At 53.1% G+C, this 25,897-nt stretch overlaps 2 protein-coding genes across 17 annotated transcripts; both read right to left on the bottom strand.

Annotated features, from left to right (window-relative positions):
- Positions 1 to 261: 261 nt before the first annotated feature.
- On the bottom strand, positions 262 to 7,475 carry LOC102047620 (dimethylaniline monooxygenase [N-oxide-forming] 4). 3 transcript variants are annotated; one of them, XM_027800602.2, is made up of 9 exons: positions 6,599 to 7,475; positions 5,272 to 5,429; positions 4,780 to 4,968; positions 4,236 to 4,398; positions 3,682 to 3,827; positions 3,133 to 3,332; positions 2,604 to 2,953; positions 2,246 to 2,315; positions 262 to 901 (listed from the first exon to the last, which is right to left on the bottom strand). In XM_027800602.2, exons 1-9 carry the CDS (start codon positions 6,735 to 6,737, stop codon positions 526 to 528), a joined length of 1,791 nt encoding a protein of 596 aa, XP_027656403.2. In that variant the 5' UTR covers positions 6,738 to 7,475; the 3' UTR covers positions 262 to 525. The 3 variants fall into 3 exon arrangements, with proteins under 3 accessions (XP_027656403.2, XP_005435939.1, XP_027656404.2); XM_005435882.4 differs by having other exon boundaries at positions 5,712 to 6,691; XM_027800603.2 differs by having other exon boundaries at positions 776 to 901; positions 2,650 to 2,953.
- A 337-nt stretch (positions 7,476 to 7,812) lies between these two features.
- Positions 7,813 to 25,578, bottom strand: LOC102047784 (flavin-containing monooxygenase 1). 14 transcript variants are annotated; one of them, XM_055725071.1, is made up of 12 exons: positions 25,397 to 25,486; positions 21,222 to 21,300; positions 19,756 to 19,845; positions 15,003 to 17,334; positions 13,397 to 13,567; positions 12,995 to 13,183; positions 12,748 to 12,910; positions 11,883 to 12,025; positions 11,362 to 11,561; positions 10,472 to 10,827; positions 9,365 to 9,437; positions 7,813 to 8,168 (listed from the first exon to the last, which is right to left on the bottom strand). In XM_055725071.1, the coding sequence occupies exons 4-12, from the start codon at positions 15,411 to 15,413 to the stop codon at positions 7,826 to 7,828; spliced, it is 2,049 nt and encodes a 682-aa protein (XP_055581046.1). In that variant the 5' UTR covers positions 15,414 to 17,334; positions 19,756 to 19,845; positions 21,222 to 21,300; positions 25,397 to 25,486; the 3' UTR covers positions 7,813 to 7,825. The 14 variants fall into 14 exon arrangements, with proteins under 14 accessions (XP_055581046.1, XP_055581050.1, XP_055581051.1 ...); XM_055725075.1 differs by lacking the exon at positions 25,397 to 25,486 and having other exon boundaries at positions 15,003 to 16,433; positions 17,258 to 17,334; positions 21,222 to 22,880; XM_055725076.1 differs by lacking the exon at positions 25,397 to 25,486 and having other exon boundaries at positions 15,003 to 16,086; positions 17,258 to 17,334; positions 21,222 to 22,880.
- Between the last annotated feature and the right edge of the window lie 319 nt (positions 25,579 to 25,897).

Raw genomic sequence — 25,897 nt, 5'->3', positions numbered from 1 at the left:
GAGGCTCTGCCTTCCCCCCGTGGGCTTCGGCCTTCCCTGCGAGACTCGGGCTGCTGGGACGGCGGCAGAGACGGTCGCCCGCCTGCATGTATCCCTGTATATATTATTTCTTAGGAGGGGCGCCCCCCCCCTGCCACACCTGGGGGCACTGCATCCACTTGACCCCCCTCCCCCGATAATAACCCATCAATAAAACTACCAGAGACCAAATCCGTGAGGTTTATTTGTGCTCCCTTTGTGTCCCAAAAGCTACCAGGTGTGGGCCTGGCTGGGCGAGCAGGGGAGGGAGGCTGGCGCCGTGCACGCCAGGCCATCCCAAAATGGCGCTTCCCAAAAGCCCGCTGGAGATCCGCACCACGCTGGGCTGGAGCAGTGCGGGCAGGGATCACAGCAGGTTTGGGGGAAATGCTCCAAAAAAAATCCCTGGGTGGGTGTGGATGGTCGGCGGGAGGAGGTCGGGGAGCCTGGCTAACAACCTGGCAGCAGCACGGCATCACGCCGGCGCCCGATCCCACCGTGTTCCTCCTACAGCTGGGGGGCTCCAAGGGTCCAGCCCAGCCGGGGGGATTTGGAGAGGAGGAGACCTGCTGTGAGAGCCACTGGCAGGGCCAGGAGGTACATCCAGTGCCAGCTGTCAGAGGGGTCATCCACCACCCGCGTTCTCAAGGGCTTCAGCGTCCGCTGCCACTGAGTCAGGATGGCGTCTCTGGCCCCGCTCCACTTCCCCCGTCCCATCAGCCGGTACTGGTAGGGCGAGCAGGGCCCGAAGAAGACAGCCAGGGCCAGCCGGGGGTCTGTCAGGAGCAGCCTCAGCACATTGGGCTTTACGCCAGCACACGAAGCGATTTCATCGGTGTAGCTGATAAAGCTCATCTTCAGGTTCTCCCTCTCGGATGGATTCCTTCAACGCCACATAAAAGAGACAAGATCAAATAGCATCATCCCATCTTGGTTCCCAGCTCCACAGAAAGCAAAAGCTCTGGGCTCTGGCATCGGTCGAGCCCTGGTTTCCAGGGCTGAGCTCCCGTGGCCCCACGTGAACCCAAAGGCACTGACAGAGCCTCCGTGGGGCTGGTCTCCAGCACTCACCTGGGGCAGGGACTAGGCAGAAGCTTGTTTTGCCTCCGCATCCTAGTTGTGGCTTCAGAAACAGTTCTAGTATTATACTGCCATCGTAATGCCCCAAATACCCACGCTGTGTCCTTCCCCAAGGATCACAGGTGTGGATTTGGCTGATTTTGAGAGGCAGAGAAATAGATATTCACAGATAAGACTGCCAAGGGGACTGGGGAAAACTGGGAGATGCAGAAAGCTTCCCACGCTGGGAGGGACCTCCAGGGTTTTTTGGCGTGAAGCCTCATCTCCCTTGCAGGAGGGAAGATGTGTGCTTCAGCAAATCTGGGACAGCCTTGAGTTTGCCTCCATTGCACCCCTGACTCCCGTATTTGTGTGTGACAGCATCGGTCTGATGCAGACACATTGTCTGCAGTCGCTGGGGCTCCTGGTGACAATCCCCGTGGCTCTGTTTCGTCCTGGCTTTTCCTCAGTGTCCTATGAGCCAGCTCTGCCTTGCTGGCAGCCCCAGTCCAGCCTGCACCCCGCCTGGCCCGAGGGCTCCTCCTTGCTTCTGAAAGATGCTGCCAGGCAGCATGTCCACCACCACCTGTCCCACAGCCTTGGGGACCTGTCTCAACCTCCTGTAAAATCCCAGTGCCAGCAAGGCAGGGCGTTAGCTCCTATGTACACAACGGATGGGTCCCCACCTTGTCTAGTAGTCATGGTGACCTGTCAAAAAGTGCCACCAAACTGTCCCCTCCCTTCATCGCCTGGCTCCAGCGGGGTTTCTGGGTCGGGCTTGGCCCTGACCCAAGCGCTCCCGCTGCCTGGATTTGGGAGGGAGAAGCCACGAGATGGCACCCTTAGTCTGGAGGAAACCAAACCTCCATCTTGACGTAATGGGAATTAGGACTTGGCTTGGAGGCCTGGTGGAGGGGCCCTGCAGGTCCTGGGTCCTGCCATAAGCTGCTCCAGCGCAATGTGCCCTGGGTGTCTTGATCCGTTGTCCATCAAGGAGCCACAACAGCATCTCCCCACTTCGCTACGGGTGGTGAGGGAATAAATATATCCAAGAAGAGTTGGGTGCCCTAGGTGGTTCCCTCCCATGACTGCTACAGGACCCCGCTTTCCCTGGGGTTATCCTGGCACACAGCACCCATTGCGCCCCAAGTGCAGGAGCATCGTGCACCTTTTGACCTGTGGCTTCTTCTTTGAAACTTCAGCCATCATCCTGCTGGTGGGAGGGAGCTTGTTCCAGCCTGAGAAGAACAGAGAAACCAGAGACCTCCAGCAGCACCTTAGGCTGAAAAGTTCACCCCCCTCCCATGCCCCCAGCCCCCTGACTGAAAGCGTTTGTGCTTCTGGGTTAGGGCACGGTGCGTGAAGGCGTATGGGGGTGCAGCTGCGGGGCAGAGGCTACAGTGCCACTAATACCCATGGCACTGTGGCAGGAGCTGAAATACACCCTAGGCTCTGTGGATGGCAGGTCAGGCTGCCCCACACCTCCCACCCCAGCAGATCCCCCATCCCTGCACCCCGTCTCCCACCTGCAAAGATCCCCGTCACCCAGCGAGCCTGCATTTCTGCTCCCACCATCACAGAGCCTGTCAGCTGGACTAAGCCGATGATGGCCAGCGTTGGCTTTTCCAGCTGAGGAGGGAAGATGCGTTTATAGAGGGAACGGTTATCATCGAAGAGGCTGCGAACTGACTCTTCGAGGAAGGGAAACGAGAAGATGTAGCCTGTGGCAAAGAGCACCACGTCGATGTTTTGCTCTGTCCCATCTTCGAAAACAGCAGAGCTTTCAGTGAATGCCTTCACCTTCGGCTTCAACACAACAGTCCCAGAGAGAAGGCAAAACGGCAGCTCTTCATTGATAATTATCTTGAAGTTGGAGCTTGCAGGTGGAAAAGAAGACAGCAATGTTAGCATCTGGGAGGGACCCGAAACTTCTTTTGTGGCCGAAGTTCCCCTCCAATGATTTTCTATTCCACAAATATTCCCTGAAATTAAAAACTGAGCACTTCAAGCCATTAAAACCTCCATAGCAACTAATAAAATAGTCAGAAAAAACACCTTTTTGTGGAAGCCAAGCCATAGTTCTTGTGGTTAAACCATGAATTGAACTTCCAAAACCTAATCCTCTTTGTGAGAGCTGATGGGAGAAGCCAGTCGAGAAAGTGGTTGAAGCGGGTGGTGTTGACCATGTCGAAGGGGAAGCCGTGGTCTGAGATCCGGCTGAACACCCACGTGCTGCTCCTGACGCTGAGGAACACCTAGGGGAGAAGGCAGGTCTCAGCAGCCTGCCCGGACATCTTGCCAGTTTTCCCCTGAACATCAAATCCCATCTCCTGCGCTTGGGAGCTGAGACGGTTGTCCCGAGGGAAGGAGACGGTGTCTGGATGAACCAAACAGCTTGCAGTGGCTTCTGCGAAGTCCCTGCAGCTGCTGAATGGCCACACCTTAGGTGGCCCACACCCTCCAGGAATTGCAGAGCTTCTTCAATTGCCCTCCGTTTGAAATGCTATTTATTGAGAAACCCGGTGGGCAAAGCTTCCTGCATGTACCCTGAGCCACCAGTTCTTGTGGTCCCTGGCCAGGCTCGGCACTGCCGTGGAGCTGTACCTTTGCAGCCACACGGCTCAGCTCCACGGAGAGGTCACCGCCAGTGTTGCCAATGCCGATCACGAGGACCCGCTTTCCCCGGAAAGCCTCCACATCTCTGTATTCCCTGCTGTGGATATACTGGCCTTTGAAGTGAGTGTCGATACCTAGGCAGAGCAGGGAGCATCTCCTACTGCCAGATACATTTGCTTGTCCCAGCCTCATGCCCAGACCCTCTGCAGCCCCCAACCCTCCACCTCCCACCTCTCCTTGCAGCTGAGAAGCCCACAGAGGTCTCAGCTCCCTGGGTGATACTGCCCTCCCACACCTCATCAGCTCAGTCCTGGTTTGCAAATTCTCGTGCAAGACCCTGGCTGCATCTTTATGAGGTGTTTTTCCTATTCCCAGGAATGGTCCTCATCATTCCCATGGGGTGTGGGTCCCACCTGCCCCAGCGTGGGGTCTTCGTGGAGCAGGCAGTCTCAAAGAGGAAAATGCAGCCAAGGGACCCATGGGTGCTGGGTGAAACCCTGGGGGGCAGCCCCAGCCCACCCTGCTGCTGAGGCAGGGCTTACCTGGGAAAGAAGCCAACGGTAAATAGGGCTCCTGGAAATGGCCAGTGCAAACCATGACAGCATCGAAGATGTGCGACTCCTGGATGCCGTCGGTCTCGGTGACCACCTCCCACTGGCCCGAGGTGGTGAAATCTGGGCGCTTTCTCACGCTGAGAGCTGTCGTCTTGCACCAAAGCCCAACAAAACAGCAGTCAGGAACTGTGCTGTGCTTTGGAGAGGACCTGCCTGCAAAGGGCTGGGGCTGCCAGAGGCAGGCTGGGTCCCTGGGGAGCTGCATGTCATCTCTGAAGCTGTTAAATCCCACCGTGCACCTTTCCCCTGGTGATGGCATTGAGGGGGGGTTGATGCATTGATGCATCAGCACCAGGCAGGGGGGGTTGATGTTTGATGCGTTGATGCATCAGCACCAGGCAGCCCATGTTTGCGCAGCCTAATTTAAAACATGGTCCTCATGGCATTGTCCCATCCCACCTGGGTGATGATGCCCTACTATCTGCAGCCACTGACAGCTCTTCTTCCTGTAGCGTTTGGGCTCCCTGCTCACCTTGAAGCGTATGTGCCGCAGGAGGTCAAAGTGCTGGGCATACATCCGAAAGTACTCCAGGAGGAGGCTGTGGGGTAGGAAACTGGGAAAATCCTCCGGGCAGGGGAAGTCGCTGAAGCAGGACATCTCCTTGGAGGTGTTGGTGATGATGGAGCGGTACACACTGACCCTCCCACTGTCCGTGGAGTCCTGTGTGAAGCCAGCAGTGCTGTTTGCAGGTGTGTGGGGAAGGACTTTCTCCCCTCAAAGTGTTTGAGTGTTTTTCCTCCTTGTGTTCAGGCACAAGGAATAAACCAGGACTAGCACCTGGTGACCATGGCTTCTCCTCCCTCCATCTCCTTCTCCACCTTGGAGTCAGAGAGAGCACTGTGCCAGGACAGGGACGGTCCCTGAGGGCATGGCCACCCTTTCTTCTTTGCTGCAGGCAAAGGGCATCCGAGGGAGGGGACAAACCCAGGGACAATCCTCCCCACGCAGGCAGAGCCCACTGACCGTGTAGCGCCAGAGCCCCCCGATGTCCTCGCTCTTCTCAAAGCAGGTAGGCTCCAGCCCCTCATCCAGGCAGCTCTTGACAGAGGCCAGCCCGCTGACCCCCGCCCCGATGACAGCCACGCGCCGCACCATGCTGTCCCGCAGCAGACAATGAGCGACTGGAAATAAAACAGCCCAGGGATTAGCAGGAACACCAGTCCCTTTTTCCCCATCCCCAGCAAAGCACCCTGTGTCTTCTCTGGCTGCCAGGTATCCACGGTGGAAAACCATCCTTGGAGAAATCCATCACCAGCTCTGGGCTCGAGCGTTACGGATGGATGCTGCCCATTCCCCTTCCCACTGTGCTAAGCCCACACCGCAGGCCCAGCGATTCCCCTCCCGCAGGCAGGGGAAAAGGAGGCACTTTTAAACCTCGCCGCACTGCTGCTTCTGTTTATTACCTTTCGTGGCCTAAAGGAGGGGAAGGGGCTCACAGCTATCTGCTTCTGCCTGCAAAGTGAGCCTACTGAAACCTTTTGAAGAAACAATTCCAGCCAAGCCGGCTTGCTTTCACGCTTTCCTTTTTAATTTCCCGTTAAAGGGCATTCTCTCCAAAACAAAAGGGTTTCTTTTTATTTTTTTTTTTTAAAAAAAAGCAATGCCTGAGTGAGCAGGAGCACAGCGATTCAGCGATTCAGAAGTTAGCCAGCCCAGTGAAAGCGCGGCTGGGATTACAGAATATACAAAAGGTAAGAAACCCAGGAAACGCGGGTATAAATGGGAGGAACTCAAAGCCCAGGGTGTGTAAGCTGAGCTGCATCGATCTTGACTGGAAAGCAACAAAACTAGTGGGGAAAAAAATGAACCCACGTGAACTTTGATTAGATAACAAACACACCTACTGCAGAGCCTAAAGAAAGAGTAATTTATAACTTTTTTGGTATCCATTTCATGTCAAAAATTGTTCACATAAACAGGAACTGGAGGAAACTGCGGAAAGCCAGGGAAAATGGGGGAGGCGCAAAAAACCCTTCTGTGTGGAGAAGCCCAGCCTGAGCCACTCCTTGATCTGCAGGAACAGGACAGGACATACCACCAACTTGCCCACCCCCACTTTCCGGAGCCTCCGCTGGCTTTGGGGAAGGGCAGCGACGTGCCCAGGATGCTAAAGTCATCCCTTTTTTCCAGCACTGCCTGCAGAGAGCTTTGCGGCAGAGGCTCCCCGCGACACCCCCTCTCCCCCTGCCAGCAGTGAGGCGAAGCTAGTGTCGAACACCAGAACCCCGGGAAGCCGGCTGCCCGCTTTTAAAACCTGCAAAACCCAGCTGGAGAGAAGTGAGGAGCAAACCTTGCAGGGAAGTGCCGTGCCTTCGCTGCTCAGGCTTCGGCTGAATTTTCCTTTGAGTTTCTCCAGCTATGGATTTAGAGGAAAGGCTGAAGTCCAGGCAGCTTGCCACGGCTCTTGCACCACTGACCTTTACACCCATGCTCCCTCACTCTGCTGTGCTTAAATGCGCTGACAGAAAGTTCTCAACCTCCCGGCAGCAGTGCCGGTGGTGGGTGGAAATCCAGACTGTAATGCCATGGGGGCCACACTTGCAAGAGATCCCACGCTGCAGCTCACCACGGCCCCAGCCCCAGCAGCAGCTTGGGGGTGCCCTGATCGGTGCCCCCTTTGCCTGCATGCCAGCAGACGGCATGGATGGGGGACATGGTGCGCAGTGCAGCCTCATTTTTGGTGGTCAATGAAAGCTCTTGCAGCCCCAGGCTTCTGGGTTGCCCATGGCACCTGCCTGCGTGGCTCCAGCCCAGGCACAGAACCCCCCAGCTCTTCCTGTGCACACAGGGAGACAATGAGGTGGCAGCTTGCAGCATACTCCTGCCACAGCTGATGAAATTTTACTGATTGAAAGTCTCTCTGTGCACAAAACATAAGCCCCAGGACTGTCTGGCACCGGGAAGTGCAGGGAAACGGAGACGGGAGTGCTCAGCCCCACAGAGTACCAGCCCCAGGCTCAAGATGACAGCAGCCAGGGCTCTTTTGCTGGAAAGATGCCCGGATTCAACCCAAACTGGGATTTTTGGGTCATAAGGTTTAAGGCTGGAAGAAAGGAAAGCCTGACCTGTGTACCCAACCTAGAAAAGCCCTTGCTGGACTAAAGACCCCAATTCCCAGGTGATTTGGTGCAAGGCTGGATGCCTGTGTTCCCTTCCATCTCAAAAAGCCATCCCAAAGCCATTTTTCCTAGTCTTGTCCTCGCTGCATCCCAGCCAGCATGGTCCTGGCACAGCTTTGCTCACAGCAGCGGGCAGGAGAGCCACAGAGGGGCAATAAATGCTGGGGGGGGAGGGGGGGGGCAGGGTGGTGCCCACCCCCAGCTCATCAGGTCTGTAGAGCTGTGCTTGGGGGTGAGCTAGAGCAGAGAGAGGTTTTTGCTACTGGTTAACGTATTTTAATTAATTGTGTTCTGCTGAAATCCCTTTCCTCTTGTCCCACGGTAGCCTGTGGAGCTGTCTGACCTGAGATAACATCTGCAAGGACAAGGAAAAAAACCAACCAAACAGGCTCCAAAATCTACTGGAAACCAAAAAGCAGGGTAGCCAGGAGCAGGAGGAACCCCACCACAGTCAGGAGGGAAGGACAGAGGCTGGAGGAGTTGGCAGAGACTCGCGTTCTTGTGGGCTTCAGGGTCCGGTCCCACTGGGTGAGGATGGCCTGGCGCGCCCCCTCCCAGCGCCCGGGGCCCACCAGCCGGTACTGGTAGGGGGTGCAGGGGCCAAAGAAAATGGTGAGGGCCAGCCGGGGGTCTCTGCAGAGCAGCCGCAGCACGCTGGGCTTGGCCCCAATGAAGGAGGTGAGCTGGTCCAGGTAGGCCAGCCAATCTGTTTTGAGGACTTCATCAAAGGACAGACCAAACCTTCATGAATCAGAGAAGAAAAAGAGGTGGGAGAAGGATCGGTGTCAACAGGGCTGAGAGGAACTGGAGGTCAGATCCTCTGCATCCCTGTCATTGCTGTGTCCCGACACAACTGGGTTCCTCTTAGGAAAGGGCTGGGTGTAGGTGCAGCAGGAGCCTGGCTCTGCCTGCGCCCGAATCCTGCCCGTGACACAGCATGTGTAAAGTGATGCTGGCTCTGCTGCACACCTTTCTCATGTTGCATCAGTTGGACTTTCACTTCAACACCCACAGGTTGCATCTGCCCCCCCCCCCCTTCACCTTGGTGGACCGTTTCTAAAAGACTTTGTCAAACCATTTTTTTAGGGTTTGTGGTTTGTGTTTTTTTTAAAAAACTAGTTTTCCTTTTCTCTCTGCAGGGAAGTCACATGCAGCATGAGAAAGGCAGCACCCTTTACCTTCCCTCACATTAATTTCCACCGAGTATTGCAAAAATACATGGTAAATTAGAGAACTGCTTCCAGTTCACCTTCTCTGCAGAACTGACAGCTTTGTGCCCTTTTTTCAGTGGGCTGAAAAAAGCCATGTGTGTTTAGCCTTTTATGGTACAACAACTGTTCTGGGCAAGTCTGTATTTCACTTTTCCATACCTTTTCTACTATAGCAATCTAGGTGAACCACGGATTACTATATCACACTGTTTCCCGAGTTTATCTAATTAATAGCCTAATATTTCTTAGCCTTTGATTTGACCTTTTGCCTGCCCACTGAACCACATGCCAGTGTGCTGAGACACCTATTCTCAGTGAGCTGGATTTCCATGCTGAGATCTGAGATGATTTGTACATACATCTCAGGTTGGCTGCTTTCCCCCCCCAAATCACTTTGCATTTATTGCCATCATTTTCTTTGTCATTTTCTCTCTCAATCCTGGGGACCCTGGCACACTTTCCCAACTCCCAGGCAAGATGTAGTCTCAGCTATCCTGAATTGATTTTTTCCCATCATCAAGAGGCAAAATATGAGTGTCAAATCGAAGGTTAGGTTGGCTTGGCACAAGGGAATAAAGGGGTGGCTGGACCTGGGTGCTGCCCCCTCGCCTTTGCTGTACATGCAGGGAGCAGCTGCAGAGCACGAGCCTGCGTGTTGCTGTGCTCCAAAGTCCAGGGGCTTTTCAATCCACCCAAAAACCTTTGGTGCTCTGGAGAGCAGCTTACCATTGCAATTGGATTTTCTTGTTCTCATTTACTTCCTTCTCCATGACAGACTGAGGAGGCAGCTGACACAAGCCTAGAAGAGAGAGGAGAGCGTCCTGCAGACTTTAGCTCCTAGGAGGACTTGTGAACTCATTCAGTGATGCAAAACATGGGAAGCCCTTCCCCAGGAGGGCAGGAAAGCCTCATTGCTTGGATTTAGCTTGGCAGTGGCAGTTCTGCCAGAGACCAGCCCTCCACAGCAGTACAAATTCACCTGCACTTTTTCCTGCTCTGACAGATTTGTGCTGTCAGGGCACAGGCAGATGATGTGGGGTGAGATGGGCCGTGCAAGCCCCAGAGAGGGTCATGCCAAGGAGAAACCCCACAGCTTCCCCTGGCTCTGTGGAGGAGCCCTGATGCAGCCCTCCACACCAGCCCAGTGAGAGGTTATTATTATTACTTCTATTAAAAAGAAAGCAACACCACCCCTCCAGCAAGTTTCTTTCCTCACTCCAGTAATTACAAATAATTACTCTTGAGGGGCAATGGGACTCTTCTGGTAGTCATGGTAGAAAAACCTCCCTGTGCCTTAAAGAGCAGTGAATCCTGCCAGGATGGATCCACCACAGTATCTTAATGACAATTCTTATCTGTGCATCCAGGTTTACAAATCCATCTCTGTGCTCTGACTTCTAAAATAATTTAGAGAGAAAATACTGTCTTGAGCAACCTAGTTCAGACCATGGTCAGGTTCAGGACTGCACATCAGCTGAGTCACAGCAAGCAATGGAGCGCACACTCTTGGCTTGCAGCAAATGGGGTACAAAGTGTTAACTTAGATGCATCAGCTTACTAGGCAAAATTAAAAAAAAAAAAAGTAAGATGTAGATGTCATGAACTTGGATGTAGCTTGGAGCAAGCACGCACTTGTGTTGCTGTAGCTCAGCTAGAGTGAAATAACTTGGGAAGTCTGAGCCCTAGAAATGCTCCCTTATCCACTTCTAAGGGAGCTTCTTAGCTCTGGGGTCTCCAGGGACAGAAATCCCTCTTAGTGTATAGAGGGGACAAGAACGTGTCCAGCCTGAACTGTGTTTGGGTACACAGGAGAGCTCATGTTAGCTCTCCTACCTTTGAAGACACGGGTCACCCAGCGTGCTTGCATCTCTGACACAGGCATGATGGCTCCTAATGGCTTTATCAGCCCAAGGACAGCCAGGGTGGGCCTCTGCAGGTGGGTTGGGAACACGTATTTGTAGAGGGATGCGTGCTTGTTTTCCATCTTGACAACTGTTTCTTCTAGGAATGGGAAGGAGACATTGTAGCCTGTGCAGAAGACAACGATATCGATGGGCTCCTCCTCAGGGCAATTGTGGAAAACAACGGAGTTGTCCTTGAACTCCTTCACACTCGGCTTGATGGTAATTCTTCCTGTCAGGATGTAGCTTGGAAGGTCGTCGTTCAGCACAGGGTCACGCACCAGGCATCTGTGGAAAGCTGAGGGGCTCTGGGTGTTGGACACCACAAACAAGCCCTGCCAGTGCCCCCTCTCCTCCTCCTCCTGGGCCCTCCAGCCCCATGACCTCCCGGCATTGTTTGCTCCCAACAAGTATCCCTGCCTCCCCCCTCTTCACACACCGACACGTTTCATCCTTGCACCAATGTCATTCTGTCTCACAGCCCGAGAGACTCATCCACCTTCCACCATTCATGCAATTACTCCTTAAACCATCTCTTTTCAGAGCTGATCCATGCTTTAAGCCTCCCTCCTCCTCTTTTCCTAGGGACCCTCATGAGGAAAACTCCTCCAGTCCTTCCTGGGCTTTCCAGCATGCTCCATCTTGCACCACTTAAAGGGGCTACAGCTTCTTTTCTCCTACTGGGCTACAAACTCTCTGCTGGAGATCACCCCAGCCTAGGCGTTGGCAGCTGCATTGGTTGATGCTGGTTGCTGGAGATCTCCCCGCTGCCCACAGCACAAGCCCTGTGACACCACATAGGATGGAGCCACCAAGAAGTACCTTTTCTCTGGTTGAAGGCCATAGTTCTCATGCTTGAACCACTGGTTCGCCCTGTGGTTAATCAACCCCCATGAAAGGGGATGGGGGAGGTGGTTTCTGATCAGGCTCATAAGGCGAGTGTTGAAGACCATGTCCCACGGGTAGCCATAGTCAAACACGCGGCTGATCACCCAGGCACCTTGGCTGGTGCAAAGGGTCACCTGGGAGAGAATCAACAATTTGGGTGATGAATCCTCTTCTATGCCTTTATAAAGTAACCCCAGAGGGGCACAGCACAGACCGCTATGCAATGAAAAAGCAGTAACAGCATCTTTAAGACCTGCCAGCAGCTGATGGTGGAGGTGAAACGGGAGAGAACAACCAGCTTTCTTTCAGGGTAGGTTTTTGAACAAGAAATACAGGTTCAGAAATACTGTTTGGACACTATGCAGGGTGAAGCCGGCTGGCTCTCCCTGCAGTGATGGCCAGCTGAGCTATTGCTCACAGCATCACCCTCCCCGCACCCCTGGGGGCAGTGGTACCTTTGCAGCTACGCGGCTGGCCTCCACTGCGATGTCCGCTCCCGAATTACCCATGCCAACCACGAGGACCCGCTTCCCCTGGAACACCTCGGGATGCTTGTACTGCCGGCTGTGAAAGTACTGGCCTTGAAACTTCTCGATGCCTTGGGGAGAAAGAAACAAAGCTTTTCATTACTCGAGAGTTTTGTAGGTTTTGTCGGGAGAACTGGTGTAAAAGCAATCCAGATGACAAGAGCAAGGAAGTGTGATCGCTTGCCACCGGGGACTCGGGGTGGTGCAGCCCTACATCCCACACACACAAGGTTGGTGCTTCCTCTCCAAAGTGGGGTCTCATGCATCCCTGCACAGCAGTGAGCAGGGACACGTGCTGGGTGGGACTTGGAAGACAGTTACGCACAAGGGCTATGCTGGTGCGGTCTTGGGATTCAGCCTTTACAAGCTGGGGATGCAAAGGTTCGGAAAAGCCAGTAAACCTCTTCTCCTGTCCTACAAGCAGCTTCAGAAACACCTGATAATGCTGATGACAAGGCAACCCTCTCTATGCTGACAGCTCGGAAGATTCATTCCAGCAGTGATGAATACAGCCCTGTCAAAGATGACGGAGCTTCACTGAGAGGACCTTGTCCCATCTCCCGTACTGCACAGTTTCTCCCAGGCTAAACCATCCTATCTTGGAAGTTTGCTCTGAAGTGGCCAGTGCCTGCAAAGGCAAAGCTGCTGAAGCATCAGGATGTATTGCTGTTCATGCCAGCATATTTGAAAAGCAGAAGCAAGAAAAGGAAGGAAACATTTTCCCTGAGGAACCACTATCCCTTCTCCCCCCAGCCCCTGGAAGCAGGTGACCGCAGGCAGCTGCATACCATACCAGGAAAACAGTGCAGAGGGAGCGATGGCTCGGAGCAATTGCCGATGCAAACCATAATGGCATCGAAGACATGTGATGTCTGCTTCCCACCCGCCTCCGTGACCACATCCCACTGGCCCGTGGTGGCAAAGTCAGGGCGTTTCCGAATGCTGACAACAGTGGTCTGAAACATGGAAGCAAATTGGAGTCACTACTGGCGCCCAGCATGTGTGGGGAGTGGGGTAGTGCCGGGGTACCCATCACTCACCCCAAATTTGATGTGTCCCCGGAGGCTGAAGTGCTCAGCATAGCGCCGGAGGTAGTCCAGGAGTTGGGCATTGGGCAGGAACACGGAGAAGTCCTCAGGGTAGGGGAAGTCAGAGAATGCTGACATCTCCTTCGAAGTGTTGCTGATGACTGACGGGTAGAGGCTTGGCCGACCGGCCTCAATGTACTCCTGGCATAGCACCCCAGGGCGCATCAGCCGTGCACCCTGGGGTGGGGACTGTCCCCTTGCTTCCTTTCCCCTGGTCTTGCGGAGCGCAGCCAGGAGCAGTCAGCACCCAGCGAGCGCCGGCACCCCCTCCCCACCCACTGGAGCCCAGCTCAACCCACTCCCCAGCCTGCCAGGCTGCAGCTCCCGTGGGATGGGCAGGCATGGCCAACTCACCGTGTAGCGCCAGACCCCCCCGATGTCCTGGCTCTGCTCGAAGCAGGTGGGCTCCAGCCCCTCATCCAGGCAGCACTTGGTGGCTGTCAGCCCGCTGACACCCGCGCCCACCACTGCCACTCTCATCCCTGCCGTCTCCGCCGGGATCCCAGGCTGTGAACGGGGCTTAACCTGGGAGAGACCACACGGGCAGTCACCACCCTCTCGGGGAGCAGCTGCCAGCAAACCCTCCTTAGGGGGTTTCTCTATATGCCAGCCCCAAACCTTTGTTCCCTTTACCAGCATTCTGCACTCATTTACAAGTTAGATTAAACAACTTTAAATTTTCTCTATTTTTAGATTTTTTTTTAGTAAATCAATCCACTTTTACAGAGCACTCACCAGGCTGCTTTCAAAACCCTGTAGTTGCCGTGGAAACTCTCTTTGAAAGTATGTAGTTAAGCCACAATTCACTGCCAATTTGTATTTACAAACTATGTTTAAACTGCTCTTCTTTATCAGTCTTGCAGATATTTGTATTTTATCTTTGGAGATCTGTCCCTGCCTTTCTCAGAAAAAACCAAAGTGCAGACCAGGACTATTCAGTCTCTGCATCCCTGTCCCCAGGGTAGATGCTGCCCACCTTGGTCTGGCTCCTGAGGCTGAAGGAGGGGCTGGGGGTGTAGGGCACCTTGGCTTTAGGGTTGCTTCTGCCTCTGCCTCCCAAAGCTGCCCCCTGGGAAGGGCTGGGCTGGACAGAAGGGCTGCTGCAGGGCTGGGAAGGGCTCTACCCCGAGACTGGAAAGGCCACAGCCCCTGGGTTGACATCCAGCCCTGCGAGGCTCTCAGGGCTGCAGTGGGGATGATGGACCCGAACCCTTCTTGATAGTGCTGGGCAACGAAAACCAAGGGATGATGGCCAGGTGCCACGGCTCGGGCTGGGCATGGCCAGAGTGGGGACCACCACACCTGTGCCCTAGGGGTGCTGCTGCGACCCCTGGTTTAACCCCAGCACTGGTGGGGAGCACCCTGCTCAGCCGAGTGGTCAACCTGGCACACTAGGACTGCACTACGGCAGGGTGGCACCAGCTCCGCTGCCCCAAGAAGCGCTTTCAGCTTCCACCGGGCACAGACATTAGTGTATTCATCAGGAAATAGAAGTCTTCAGTAGAAAACGTGGGGTTGGACACTGTATTTTCTAGAAAACACCAAATTCCCTGTGATCAGTATCAGCTTTCAGTAGGGAGGCAGCACCTAACAAATACTCTGCTCTCCAATGCTGGAATGAAAACTGGACTTTTCCCTTTGTAAATGAAGAAAGTGCTAGCATAAGCTGCTCATCATTACCTGTTTTTGGGGGTTGTGTGTGTTTGCATGGTGGGAGTTAGCTTATATCAGAAATATCTCCCAGCTATGTATGCGATTTAATTCCCTACCCCTTTGCAGAGAAGCTAGAAGTAACATCCTGGAAATACTGTCTCTGCTACCCCATACCTGCTTCTGCCACTCTTTCTGTGCTGTCCTTGCAAGTATTTGTAGCAGCTAACCTTAGATGTCTCAAGCCGTGGGGTGCTCGTGTGAGGCAGGGAGGGATGGAAAGGCTTCGCAGCCCCCCAGGGACACTTACCTCCCAGCCTCGGTCACCCGCGCTGTCTCGCCGCTGCTGCTGGGAGAGCCCCTTGTGCTCCCAATTTATAGGCAAGCCGTGGTGCTTTGGCAGAGGCAGGGGAGGGCGGGCAACCCCAGTCCGGCAGTTGCACAACCAGGGTTTGCAGTGGGAGGAGTGGCTGGCCTCTCCCGCTCCTTGACCCACAGTGGTGCAAGGACGACTTGTGTGGTGGGGGGGTGGCTCCAGCTGTGGGATGGTCTCACTTGCCACATGGCTGCCTTCCAGAAGATAGCCAAAGCAGCTGATGGACAGCAGGGTTATGGCAACCAGGGCTTTGCAACCAGGGCACTTTCCAGGAAAAAAAAAAAAAAAAGCAAAAAGCAAAAAGAAAAGCAAGCTGGTTTTGCAGTTGCTGCTCATTGGCCACATGTACAGCTGCTGGTGGTGGGCAGGAGGCTCTGCATGCAGACTGGGAGAGCATGAAATGGCTGCAAACCAAGGTCCGAAGCACAAAGAAAGTGGGAATGTTGATTGAAGTATCAATGCAGGACATAGCACCCATCCAGGTATCTCACAGGGCTAAATGACCATGGAAATGCAGGGAACAAAGGTGGCTTTGGATGGGGCTTTGCCCCCAGCTACTCAATATGTTGAGGTGTGACTGGTGAGAAAGTATGAAAACTCTGCAAATGAGTGCAGCTGGACAAAGAGGCCATGGATAGAGGGCTGGGTCTTTAGGAAAAACAGTGTTTAGAAAAAAAAAAAAGTAATGTTTGTGCCATGCAGTGACAGCAGATAGTTCACAGGGGCCCTGCAGTGTGAGCGCAGGGGATGTGGTGAAAGCCTCTGGCCCCACTGAAGTATCACCATGCCACTGACAAAGGCGCTCCCAGAGTGATGGGTCCGGATTTGGTATCAGCTCTTTAAGCAGGTTGAATAACCCAGGAGGCTGCAAGTGAGGGGGAAAAAACCCCATCCAAGGTCTGCAGAACAGAGGGTGGTGAATAAAGCAGCTCCATACAACAGAGACACCTGCCCAGTGCCTGCGTTCGGATTTGCAGAGGCAACTGCAGAGCTGAGCTCCCATAGCTGGCAGCTGAAACTAGAAGTAGAAATAAGATGTGCATTCCTAACAGGGAAGGTAATTAGCCATAGGAAAAGTCTGCTGAGTTTTGTGGTGGACCCAGGCACTTGAACAAAACATGTTTGGTTTGTGGAGGGACAGGACTCACCGCCCCTGTGCTGGGAGCACGGCAGCCTGGGCTGCCACCCATCTGCAGCTCCCACAGAGAGACATCAGCCTTCTCGGGCTTCCCTGCCCCAGGATCTCCTGATGTTTCTGCCCAGTGCCTGGCTCCTGGGTTTGGCACCGGGAGCACGTCAGGTTTGGAGCTCATGCCCAGTTTGGCTAGCAGTGGCTGTGAGCAATGTGCTTGTGGGGGCTGGAGCCTGTGAAATCAAACTTATTAATTTGAATTCAGGTTTCGGACCACTGCCAGCAGCATGAAGAAACGTTCAGATTTTGTTCTCCCAGGCCAATGGGACACGGTTACTGAGGCAAATGGACAACAAGCCTTGCACATCTTTGATACTGTTGAGATTTATACAGACTATGTATCCCAGTTTTCCCTCCCACTAGACTCTTCCCTGGATGCACAAAACCTCACACCTGCAAAGATGCTTGCCAGCACTCAGCAAGAAGGAGTAGGGAATCCACAAAGGCAATTATTTTGTTCTTTGTATGCTCCTGCTTTTCTGAATTTCCCAGCAGGAATCTGGGTGACGCGGTCAGAGGGACGCTATGGCACCTCCCCAGGAGAGGTGTTTGTGCTTTTGGGAGGGCATTTCAGCGGAGCTTTCTAAAAGAACAAGTTGTGTTTTGTCACAGATGAGCCACTGGCATAGAAACAGAGCCAGATGCCTTTGCTGCAGCTCCTTACAACAGCAGTGGCTCTGGCCATCCCTGATGGGGAATCTGGTCCAGAGGTGCAGGATGAGGTGCGATGAGTGGTACCACATGACTGGGGTAGAAACATCTCCAAAGCTTCAGTGCCCTGGGATTAAAACTCACTTTCCTGTGATCTGCTCAGGCCTGTGTTTTTTCCCTCCACAGACACCCCTGCTATGATCTGGACCAGGTACACACAACAAAGTATCAGTGGAGATGGATAACGTGATAGCAGGGAGGTAATTAATGTAATTACACATGTGCATGCCCAGGGCACTGAAAAGCCCCTGGAAACATACAGGGAAATTCTTGTTGCTTTACTCACCTCTGCTGCTGGCTCGGCAGGGGTTGGCATCGTGGGACACCTGGGACCCATCTCTCCAGCTTCTCCCCAGGAACAGTCTGTGCGGAGCAGAGAAGAGAACAGACAACGCATCAGTGGGTTTTCATATGTTCTCAGGGCTGGAAAAAGCCTTCATGGCCTGGTATTCAAGCAGAGCATCCCTTGATACCCTTGGGCCAGTCCCCCTGGATTTCTTCATAGCAAAGACATAAGTGGACATGGCAGAGGAGGTCCCTGCCCCTATTTCTGAGCGAGTGTGATCTGCTGCTACCCCACTGGGGACAGAAGGGAGACCCTGCCATCACCATCGCACACACAAACTGCTGGGGAAAATGGGCTTTCACCGAGGGATGGAGCAAGGCCAAATGAGGACATGTAATTTGTGGAACTGTTTTACCACCTTCCCTCTACCCAGCCTGGGACACCTAACAGCCGGGTTTGTCCACATCCTCACATGCTGGGGCACAAGCCCTGTTAGGTGCTGGGGGTGTATCAGTCATGGAGGACCATGGGGAGAGCCAGGAGCTGTAAATAACCAGCAGTGGCTCCGGACAAGAACCAGGGATGGAATTCTCATGCGCCTGCCTGCTGGTGAGCCCCTTCTCACTTAGAGGAACAAAACTCCCTGGACCGTGGCACAAGCCTGGGCTCTGCAATGGGCTTTTTGTCCTTGAAGTAGAGGGAAGGAGAAACTTAATACATGCATTTAGTCTTAATCTGATGGGAAAGGCACCTTTGCTGCAACACTGCAGCACCGGTTTTACCACCTCTTTAAAATAACACTTCAAGCCAAGGAGGGGCAAATCTATGTGTCAACAAGCCTCAGCAGAGCCCACTTTGTTGTCTAGGCTTGTGTCAGCAGTGTTTGGCCTGTGTCATGGTGAACGAGGACAAGAAAAAGAAACAAAAGTGGATTTCTTATTAAGTCAGCCTCCAAGCAAAGCAGGGTGCTCACCATCAAGCAGCCACTGCTGCCACATGTGTTCAGGAGCTGACGGAATGTGAGGTCTGGGCTCATCAGTGAAACACTTAATTTTCTCCTCAATACTATCACTCCCTCCCCTTACTGACCAGCAGGCTTTAATCACCATTTCTTTGCTGCACATGGAGGTGAGGCTGCCTCAAAGGTGGCTGTTGCCTCCCACTGCTTCCCACAAGGCTGTGGGATGCAGCAGTCCGTAAGGTGAACAGAGGCTACAAGCAGCTGATGATGGAAAAATTTATTCCCACCCCCCCATTTCTTAAAGCCTGGGTTTTGGCCCCAGAAAAATTGCTTATGCTTTGGCCCCAAGGCCAAAAAGCAATTTCCTACTTAAAAATAAGACTACAAAACCTCTACCCTAAGCAGCAGGGACTGTTTTCCTATTTACAATTCCCAGCACACAGAGGACTCTGCCAGTGACAAACACTGGCAGGACACTTACGTTTCTTTTCAATCAGAGCTAGGTTCAATATCTTGAGCTCTTCCCGAAACCTCTCAAGAGACATCCCTGTTAAGGAGACCCAAAGGATGTGCCAGAGCAGATGTGGGCTGTAGCAGCTGCTATGGGAAAGGATTCGCTTGCTAGGCGAGGAGGTCTCTGTGTGGAGGGCAAAAGTGTTTTACTCTAAAGTTTAACCTGATTAAATAAATCACCATGTTTTCCAAGTGTGTAAACTGTTGAATTTGTCGAGAGGAAGCTGCTGTCATTGTTAAACCTATTGTGTTAATAAAGCCTGGCAAACTGCAGTTTGTAGCTTCTTGGGTTTGGAGGTTTTAAAATGTATGTTTACGAGCTTCCCCAGACAACTGCTCCAGAACAACCCTGATGTTGATCCCTTGCTCCCCATGTCTTTGTACCAGGACTCAAAGTTCATAAACTCATACGCTCCCCACGTGCCATGGGAGATGCACCCAAACAATGTGCAGCACTAGGAAGGGCTTTAGACCTTCCTCAGCTCTTCTGAGTGTTAAGGGGGCTGTGTTTGTCATTTCACAGGTAATAAAATATAACTACTGAAGAGACTGTCAGAGAAAACTGGCGTTACAGTTAAGGTAACTTGTAAGCAAAAGATTACAAGGAAGAGCTGTCTGGAGAGCACATGGTTAAGACCTGCACAGCCTGACCAGAAGGTGCTTTCCTACCACCACCACTAGCTGAAGTCGTCCATCAGTCTCTGTTTTCAAAAATTTAGCCAGTGCAGCTGACTCCTTTTTCTGTAAATACTGACGGAGCTCCCAGGCTGGGCAGTTTAAGTGTTTTCAGTCCCTGCTGCCTCCCCAAGAGCCTTTCCAGGAGATGTGTGCCTGTGGCCAACGTTCCCATCCCCCAGCAAAGGGACACAGCAGCACTCCTAGTTCAGGCAGAGACATGCCCCTCCACCACCCCAGCCTCCCATCTAGAAACACTTTGGTGTATTTGTTCCCAGAAGTTAGGGGGTTTTAAGAGGCCAAACACCCCAGCACTAAGCAAGGCGCTACTCAGACCACTCAGAAGTACCTTGCTGAGGAGCCAGCACAGGGACTGTGGAGCTGTGCTAGCTCCTGTCAGCTAGTAGATCTTCCTCACCTCCAGTAGCTTCACCAGACCCTAGGAATCATAGAAACATTTATGTTGGAAAAGACCTGTAAGACCGCCAGGTCCAACTGTTAACCCAGGACTGCCAAGTCCATCACTAACCCATGTTCCTGAGCACCGCATTCTTAAACACTTCCAGGGATGGTGATTCCACCACGTCCCTGGGCAGCCTGTCCCAGTGCTTGACCGCCCTTTCAGAGAAGAAATTTTTCCTAATACCCAATCTAAACCTCCCCTGGCACAACCTGAGGCTATTTCTTCTTGTCCTGTTACTTGTTCCCTGGGAGAAGAGACCGACCACCACTGCCTACAGCCCCTGTCAGGCAGCTGTAGGGAGTGATCACACCCCCCAAGCCCCCTCCTCTCCAGGCTGAACACCCCCAGCCACCCCACCCCCCCCCAGCCTGGTGCCCCATCCCCCACACATCCCCTCCCCCTGCCCGTCCCTGGACACGCTCCAGCCCCTCGGAGCCCCTCCGTGTCCCTCCGGCAGTGAGGGGCCCAAAGCTGAACCCAGGGCTCCAGGGGTGGCCCCAGCAGTGCCCAGCACAGGGGACAGTCACTGCCCCAGCCCTGCTGGCCACGCTGTTTCTGACACAAGCCAGGGTGCTGTCGGCCTCCTTGGCCACCCGGGCACACCGCTGGCCCATGCCCAGCCGGCTGCCAGCCCCCCCGGCCCTTCCCAGCCCCCTGCCCCAGCCCGCAGCTGCCGGGGGCTGGTGTGACCCACAGGACCTGCCTGTTTAACCTGGAGATGTTCTCCTTGTTGAATCCTGGAGACGGGATGGGAAGGGACCTCAGGAACATCTGACCCATCTTCCCATTCAAAAGCAGCTCTAACTGACCTTGACCACATAGAGAACCTCCATGGGCTTCCAGCCAAAGACAGGCTAAAGGATTTGGGATCAGCCCCTCCAGTGAGGTGTAGGCTGGGTCCCAGGCACCAGCATCGCTGCTGGGCTGTGGACAGGCCAGCTGCCTCCCTGGCTTCCCACCTTGCAGCTGCTCAGCTGGTATTATTCTGCACATAACTTCCCCATCTGGTACACATGCAGCTTGTTAACCCTGCTCATAGATATGTGCCTGTAGCAGCACTCCATAAACAGCTCATACAGACTCCAGCAGGACAGATGGATGTATATGGTGACTGACACCAACCATCACAGCACCAAAAATGGCCAGGTCCTCCTTCCCATTAGTTTCGGTGACAACAACCCACTGGTGGGTGGTTGAGGAGCCCTGGAATTTTTCCTTTTCTTTATCCTGATGACCACAGTCTGAAAGCAAACCATAGCAAATGCATCTGTTGGGAGTCCCCACACCCTGTGCGATGCCACTGCGGAACAGGCAGAGCCGAGTGCTCAGTTGTGCTTCCCATCCTCACTTACCTTAAAATAATGGAGCCAGCTGTGAGTCATGAGCCAGCTCAGGCCCTCCTGGCTTGTGTCCCTTGAATTTGGAGGAGTTCTGGAAAACAAGCATTTACTGACCCACATAGGTACAGAGAGCCCAACCCCGGCAGCACAGTGCATGGAGCAGGCACTCCCTGACACCAATGCTTCTGCCTCCCACCATTTCAGCAAGCTCTGGGCCGTGGGAGGCAGAATGGGCTGGCAAACTGGTCCTTGCTGAGTGGAATACTTGCTCCAGCAAATCAATAATAACAATTGTGGCATTTGGCCTGCAGGCCATGGTGCAGGTTCACTTGATCTTCACCCAGCAGCTGGCCTCAGTGTTGGCATCCCCAAGGCGTCCAGCAGTAGCAATGTCATGAAATGCTGGCTAAAATCCTGGGTTTTTGGAGCAAGCTGGTAATGGGTTAAAGTATCATGGGGTGGTTACTGCTTCTGCACATGTAAAATAATTATTTGAATAGCAGAGCAGGGCGGAAGCTGGTGTAAAAGGAAAGGTGGGACACAACTTTGCTCTGCAAAGGACTACCCCACGGTGCCCTCATTTGGAGAGAGATGCTGTGGGGTTTGGTGGATTTATACACATAAGAACAGCTGCAGAACCAGCAGTGGGGTACAGCTTCCCCACGATCCAATGGCCAGCAGTAACACCCCGTAACACTGGGGAAGAACAGTGCAGCCAGCGTGCTCTCAGCAGACCTCATGTCTGATAACGATGAGGTCATTCAACTGCTTTGCGGGTGTAAGCCAGCCCCAGAGCACCTTTGTGGCAGCCTGACCCACATCCATCTATTGTTCGCACCAGGGGAAGGAGGGCTGACCTGCCAGCACCCCATAAACCCTCTTCATTCATTCCCTGACATCATCTTTTCTTGCCTTGTTGGCACCCTAACACCTCCCCAGTGCATCCCACAGCTCCCAGCGTCACTGGCTGCCTCTCCTCCCCGCTGCCCTTTCTTTCACATAACCTGGTGCTTTGGCTTCCAAAAGCTCTTCTTCCAAAAAGCTGTTCAAGCCAATATTTTGAAACACAGGGTAGAAATATAGTGCAAGTAGTGTTCTAGGTTATATATTAAAATACCAAGTAGAAGGTGGAACAAAGGTAATCAGCCTAAAAGATGACATATTAAAAAATACTCCATTACCCAGATTCCAGCATGCTCAAAAATCATCTAATTTGCTTTCACATAAATGTCCATTATGTCTTTTTTCTTTTTTTTTTTTTTCCTAAATGTAGCAAGACATTATCCCTCCTAAGATGCTCTGACAAAGATTTAATGCTGACATTTGTCATGGCTTAACCCCTGCCAGTAGCTCAGCCCCACACAGCCACTTGCTTACTCCCCCCTGGTGGGATGGGGAGAGGATCGGAAGGAAAACAGTGAGAAAACTCATGAGTTGAGACAAGGACAGTTTAGCAGGTAAGTCTAAAGCTGGTGCACAAGCAAAGCAAACCCAGGAGTTCACTCACCGCTGCCCATGGCAGGCAGGGGCTCAGCCACCCCCAGGGGAGCAGGGCTCCAGCACGCGGGACAGGGACATGGGCAGGCAGACAGCATCGCTCCGAGCATCCCCCTTCCTCCTCCTTCCCCCAGCTTTATATGCTGAGCATGACGCCATACGGCATGGGCCATCCCTTTGGCAGTGGGGGTCAGCTTCCCGGCTGTGTGTCCCCCCAGCTCCTTGTGCCCCCCAACCCGCTCACTGGTGGGTGGGTGAGGGGCAGAAGATGCCTTGGCGCTGCGTGAGCGCTGCTCGGGGTAATGAAGGTTATCGTCCCTGTGTCACCGACACTGTTCTCAGCACAGAGCCAAGGCACAGCCCGTAGTAGCTACTGTGGAAAAAAATTTAATTCTATTCCAGTCAAAACCAGCACACTCCTGCAGCAGATGGGTTTTGCAGGGATCAGCTGAGCTGCTGGGTGCCTCTCAACCCTTTGGGGTCAAGAACCAGGCTTGGGTCAAGCTTGGGTGTTGAGGATGTGGCAACACCGGTTCCCCTGTCCTTGAAGATGTTCAGTGATACACGAGGGGCTTTTCAGCCCCACCACAGGGACTTCATTGATATCTGCCATGGGCTGAAAAATGACCCGCTGCCCCAGTGAAAAGCACCCCATGTTTCTCTGAACACCTTGACGTTCAGCTGCATCACCACCATGCTGCAGGCAATGCAGCTCGGAAGGTGGTCCTTGAGTACCGGCTTCTTGTGGGAAGTTCTGCGAAGGCAAAGGTGGTGGGGCTGGCACAGGGGTGCCTTCTGCTGGCAGCCCAGGATGGGCACAGTTCAGTCCTGTCCGGAACCAGCACCCCTGGGGGTCTGGGGATGGATGACCCATGCATACCTGTTCAGTGCCTCTCACATGCAACCAGTCACTGAGCACCCTGGAGAGCTTGTTCCCCAACCACGTCTGGAAACAAGTGATGACCAGCATGTCTCAGGGGTAGCCATTGTCTCAGAGGTGGCTCATCACCTAGGACCCACTTGAGCTCAGGTAGACCTGAGGGGACAGCCAGGTAGGGGTGCGCTGCTCCTGCGATGGCTGTGAGCCCCCAGGGCTGTTGTATGGAGGCGGTGGCCTGTGCTCGAGCAGATGGGGGGACCCCCTTTACCCAGTGGCTCTATACCTGTGACACAACGGTGCTGGGTGCTGAGCTCCATGGCAATGTCACAGCCAGAGTTGCCCAAGCCTATCACTAGCACCTTCTTCCCTCTGAACTTCTCCAGCCTCTTGAACTCCCAGCTATGGAAGCAGCAGTCTTTAAACTTTTGTATTCCCAAGGAGAACAGAAAAGGTCATAATTCACTCCAGGAATGAAAAGGAGAGGCTGTGCTGGCCTTGAGATCTCTCCTTCCCACAGATGCTGATGGAGCATCTGTTTGGGCATTTCTCACAGTAGCAGGTGTCTCCTGGGATGCTGCAAACCCATAGTTGGATGAGATCTGTCTCTATCTTCATTCAGTATTTAAGCAGAAAGAGTGTGCAAGCACAGGATACCTTTGCACGGTATTTCTGTACCCCAAAAGGGTACTACTGCAACCCCAACATCACCCCGAGGCACCTGGACAACCACACTCCATCCATCGGTATGGCTTTACAACCTTGCAAACAACAGGGAAGCAGCTTTCGTTTTTAAAAAGAGAACATGGCAAAGGACCTAAGGGGAGCATTCCTGACCATCCAGTACCTCAGGCTTGTGTCCTCCCAACAAACCCCCAGCACCAAATATCTCTTGCCAGAGGGAAAGTTTTTCCCAATAACATGCCTGTATGTAAGGAGGCAAAGGCTATCAGGTAACACACGTGACACTTGTATCAGAAATCATGGGAAAATGCCAAAAAAGTGTTTTACAAAATCCATTTATGAAAAATCTTCTGTTAAAGAAAATGCCATGAATTATTTTTTCCCCCAGGAAAGATTAGCATTACCTCTAGTAAAAACTCCCCTGCTTTGATACAGTTTGGATACAGAGTCTTTTTTTTTTTTTTTTTTTTTTCTCAAGAAACAGGTTTTGGTTTCTTGGATGGATTCTATCCCCCAACATATTGCTTTCAAGGAAAACACTCTTTTTTAATGCTGAAAAGGTGCTCTTTTTATTTTATTTTTTTCTTTGTGGGGACAAACTGTGATGGAAGGTATTTGCTTGGCTGTATCCCAGCAGATGAATTACACACATACAGCTTACCTGGGAAGGTGGTGAGGGGGAGGTTTGGGTAGACATGATGCCCAGAGCAAACCATAACAGCATCAGAACCTGCCAGCTCTTCCTTCCCACCTCCCTGGGTCACCAGCTCCCACCGCTCCGTCACAGAAAAGTCAGGGTGTTTCTTAACCTTGGTGGCCAGGGTCTTCAAGGAAACAGAAAGAGATGACTGGGTGGCTGCAGAGCAGATCAAGAGGTTTAGTGAGTCAGTGGGATTCAGAGGTGCTGGGAGCTGGGGATGTTTGCCCCTGTGATTTCGTGCTGGGGAGTGACAGAGAGAGGAGCTGATGTGGCCTGCTTTAACAGAACCAGGAAACTATTTTTTTTCCTTCCCGCAATATTTTCTCCCAGGATTTTCCCTGTGGCAGGGAGACCCTGACACCAAGGCGATGTCCCTCCTGCCCAGGTCCCCTGGCTACTCTCTGCCCCTCTCCACTCCAGGCTTTTTACCTTGAACTGTACTTTGTGGAGGAGGTCGAAGTGCTCCGTGTAGTTGCAGATGCGCTGCTACTCTGGTGTAGCGCATGTACCAGGGGTGATCATTGGGGATGGGGAAATCAGAGTAATGCATTGTTGCTTTGCAGGAGCTGGTGAAGACTACACAGTAGATGCTGGCTCTGCCTTCCTCTGCCTGGTCCTGGAGAGAGAGGAGTGGGAATGTGTCCCGTTAGAGAGGACATGACCCCCACCTGTCCTGAAGCCCATCTCCTCCAGATACCATCACACCCTGTCAAAACCATCAAGTACAATACCCAAGTAAACCCCCCATGAGCACAGAAGTGTCCTAAAAGGCTGGGAGGAGATTCTGCATTGCCCAAAGCATTTAGGAGCCAGTGACATGCACATCTGCCAGGGAAAGTGGAAACCTCAGGACAAGGAAGTGCTGTGACGCACCATGCCAGAGCCTCCCCACTGCAGGTACAGAAAGCATCAGAAGGTCAGGTGTGACAC

The sequence above is a fragment of the Falco cherrug genome, chromosome 12 (assembly GCF_023634085.1).
Source record: "Falco cherrug isolate bFalChe1 chromosome 12, bFalChe1.pri, whole genome shotgun sequence".
NCBI classification, from domain to species: Eukaryota; Metazoa; Chordata; class Aves; order Falconiformes; family Falconidae; genus Falco; species Falco cherrug.
The sequence above is the reverse complement of the archived record's forward strand: the minus strand, read 5'-3'. Positions and strand labels throughout refer to the sequence as shown.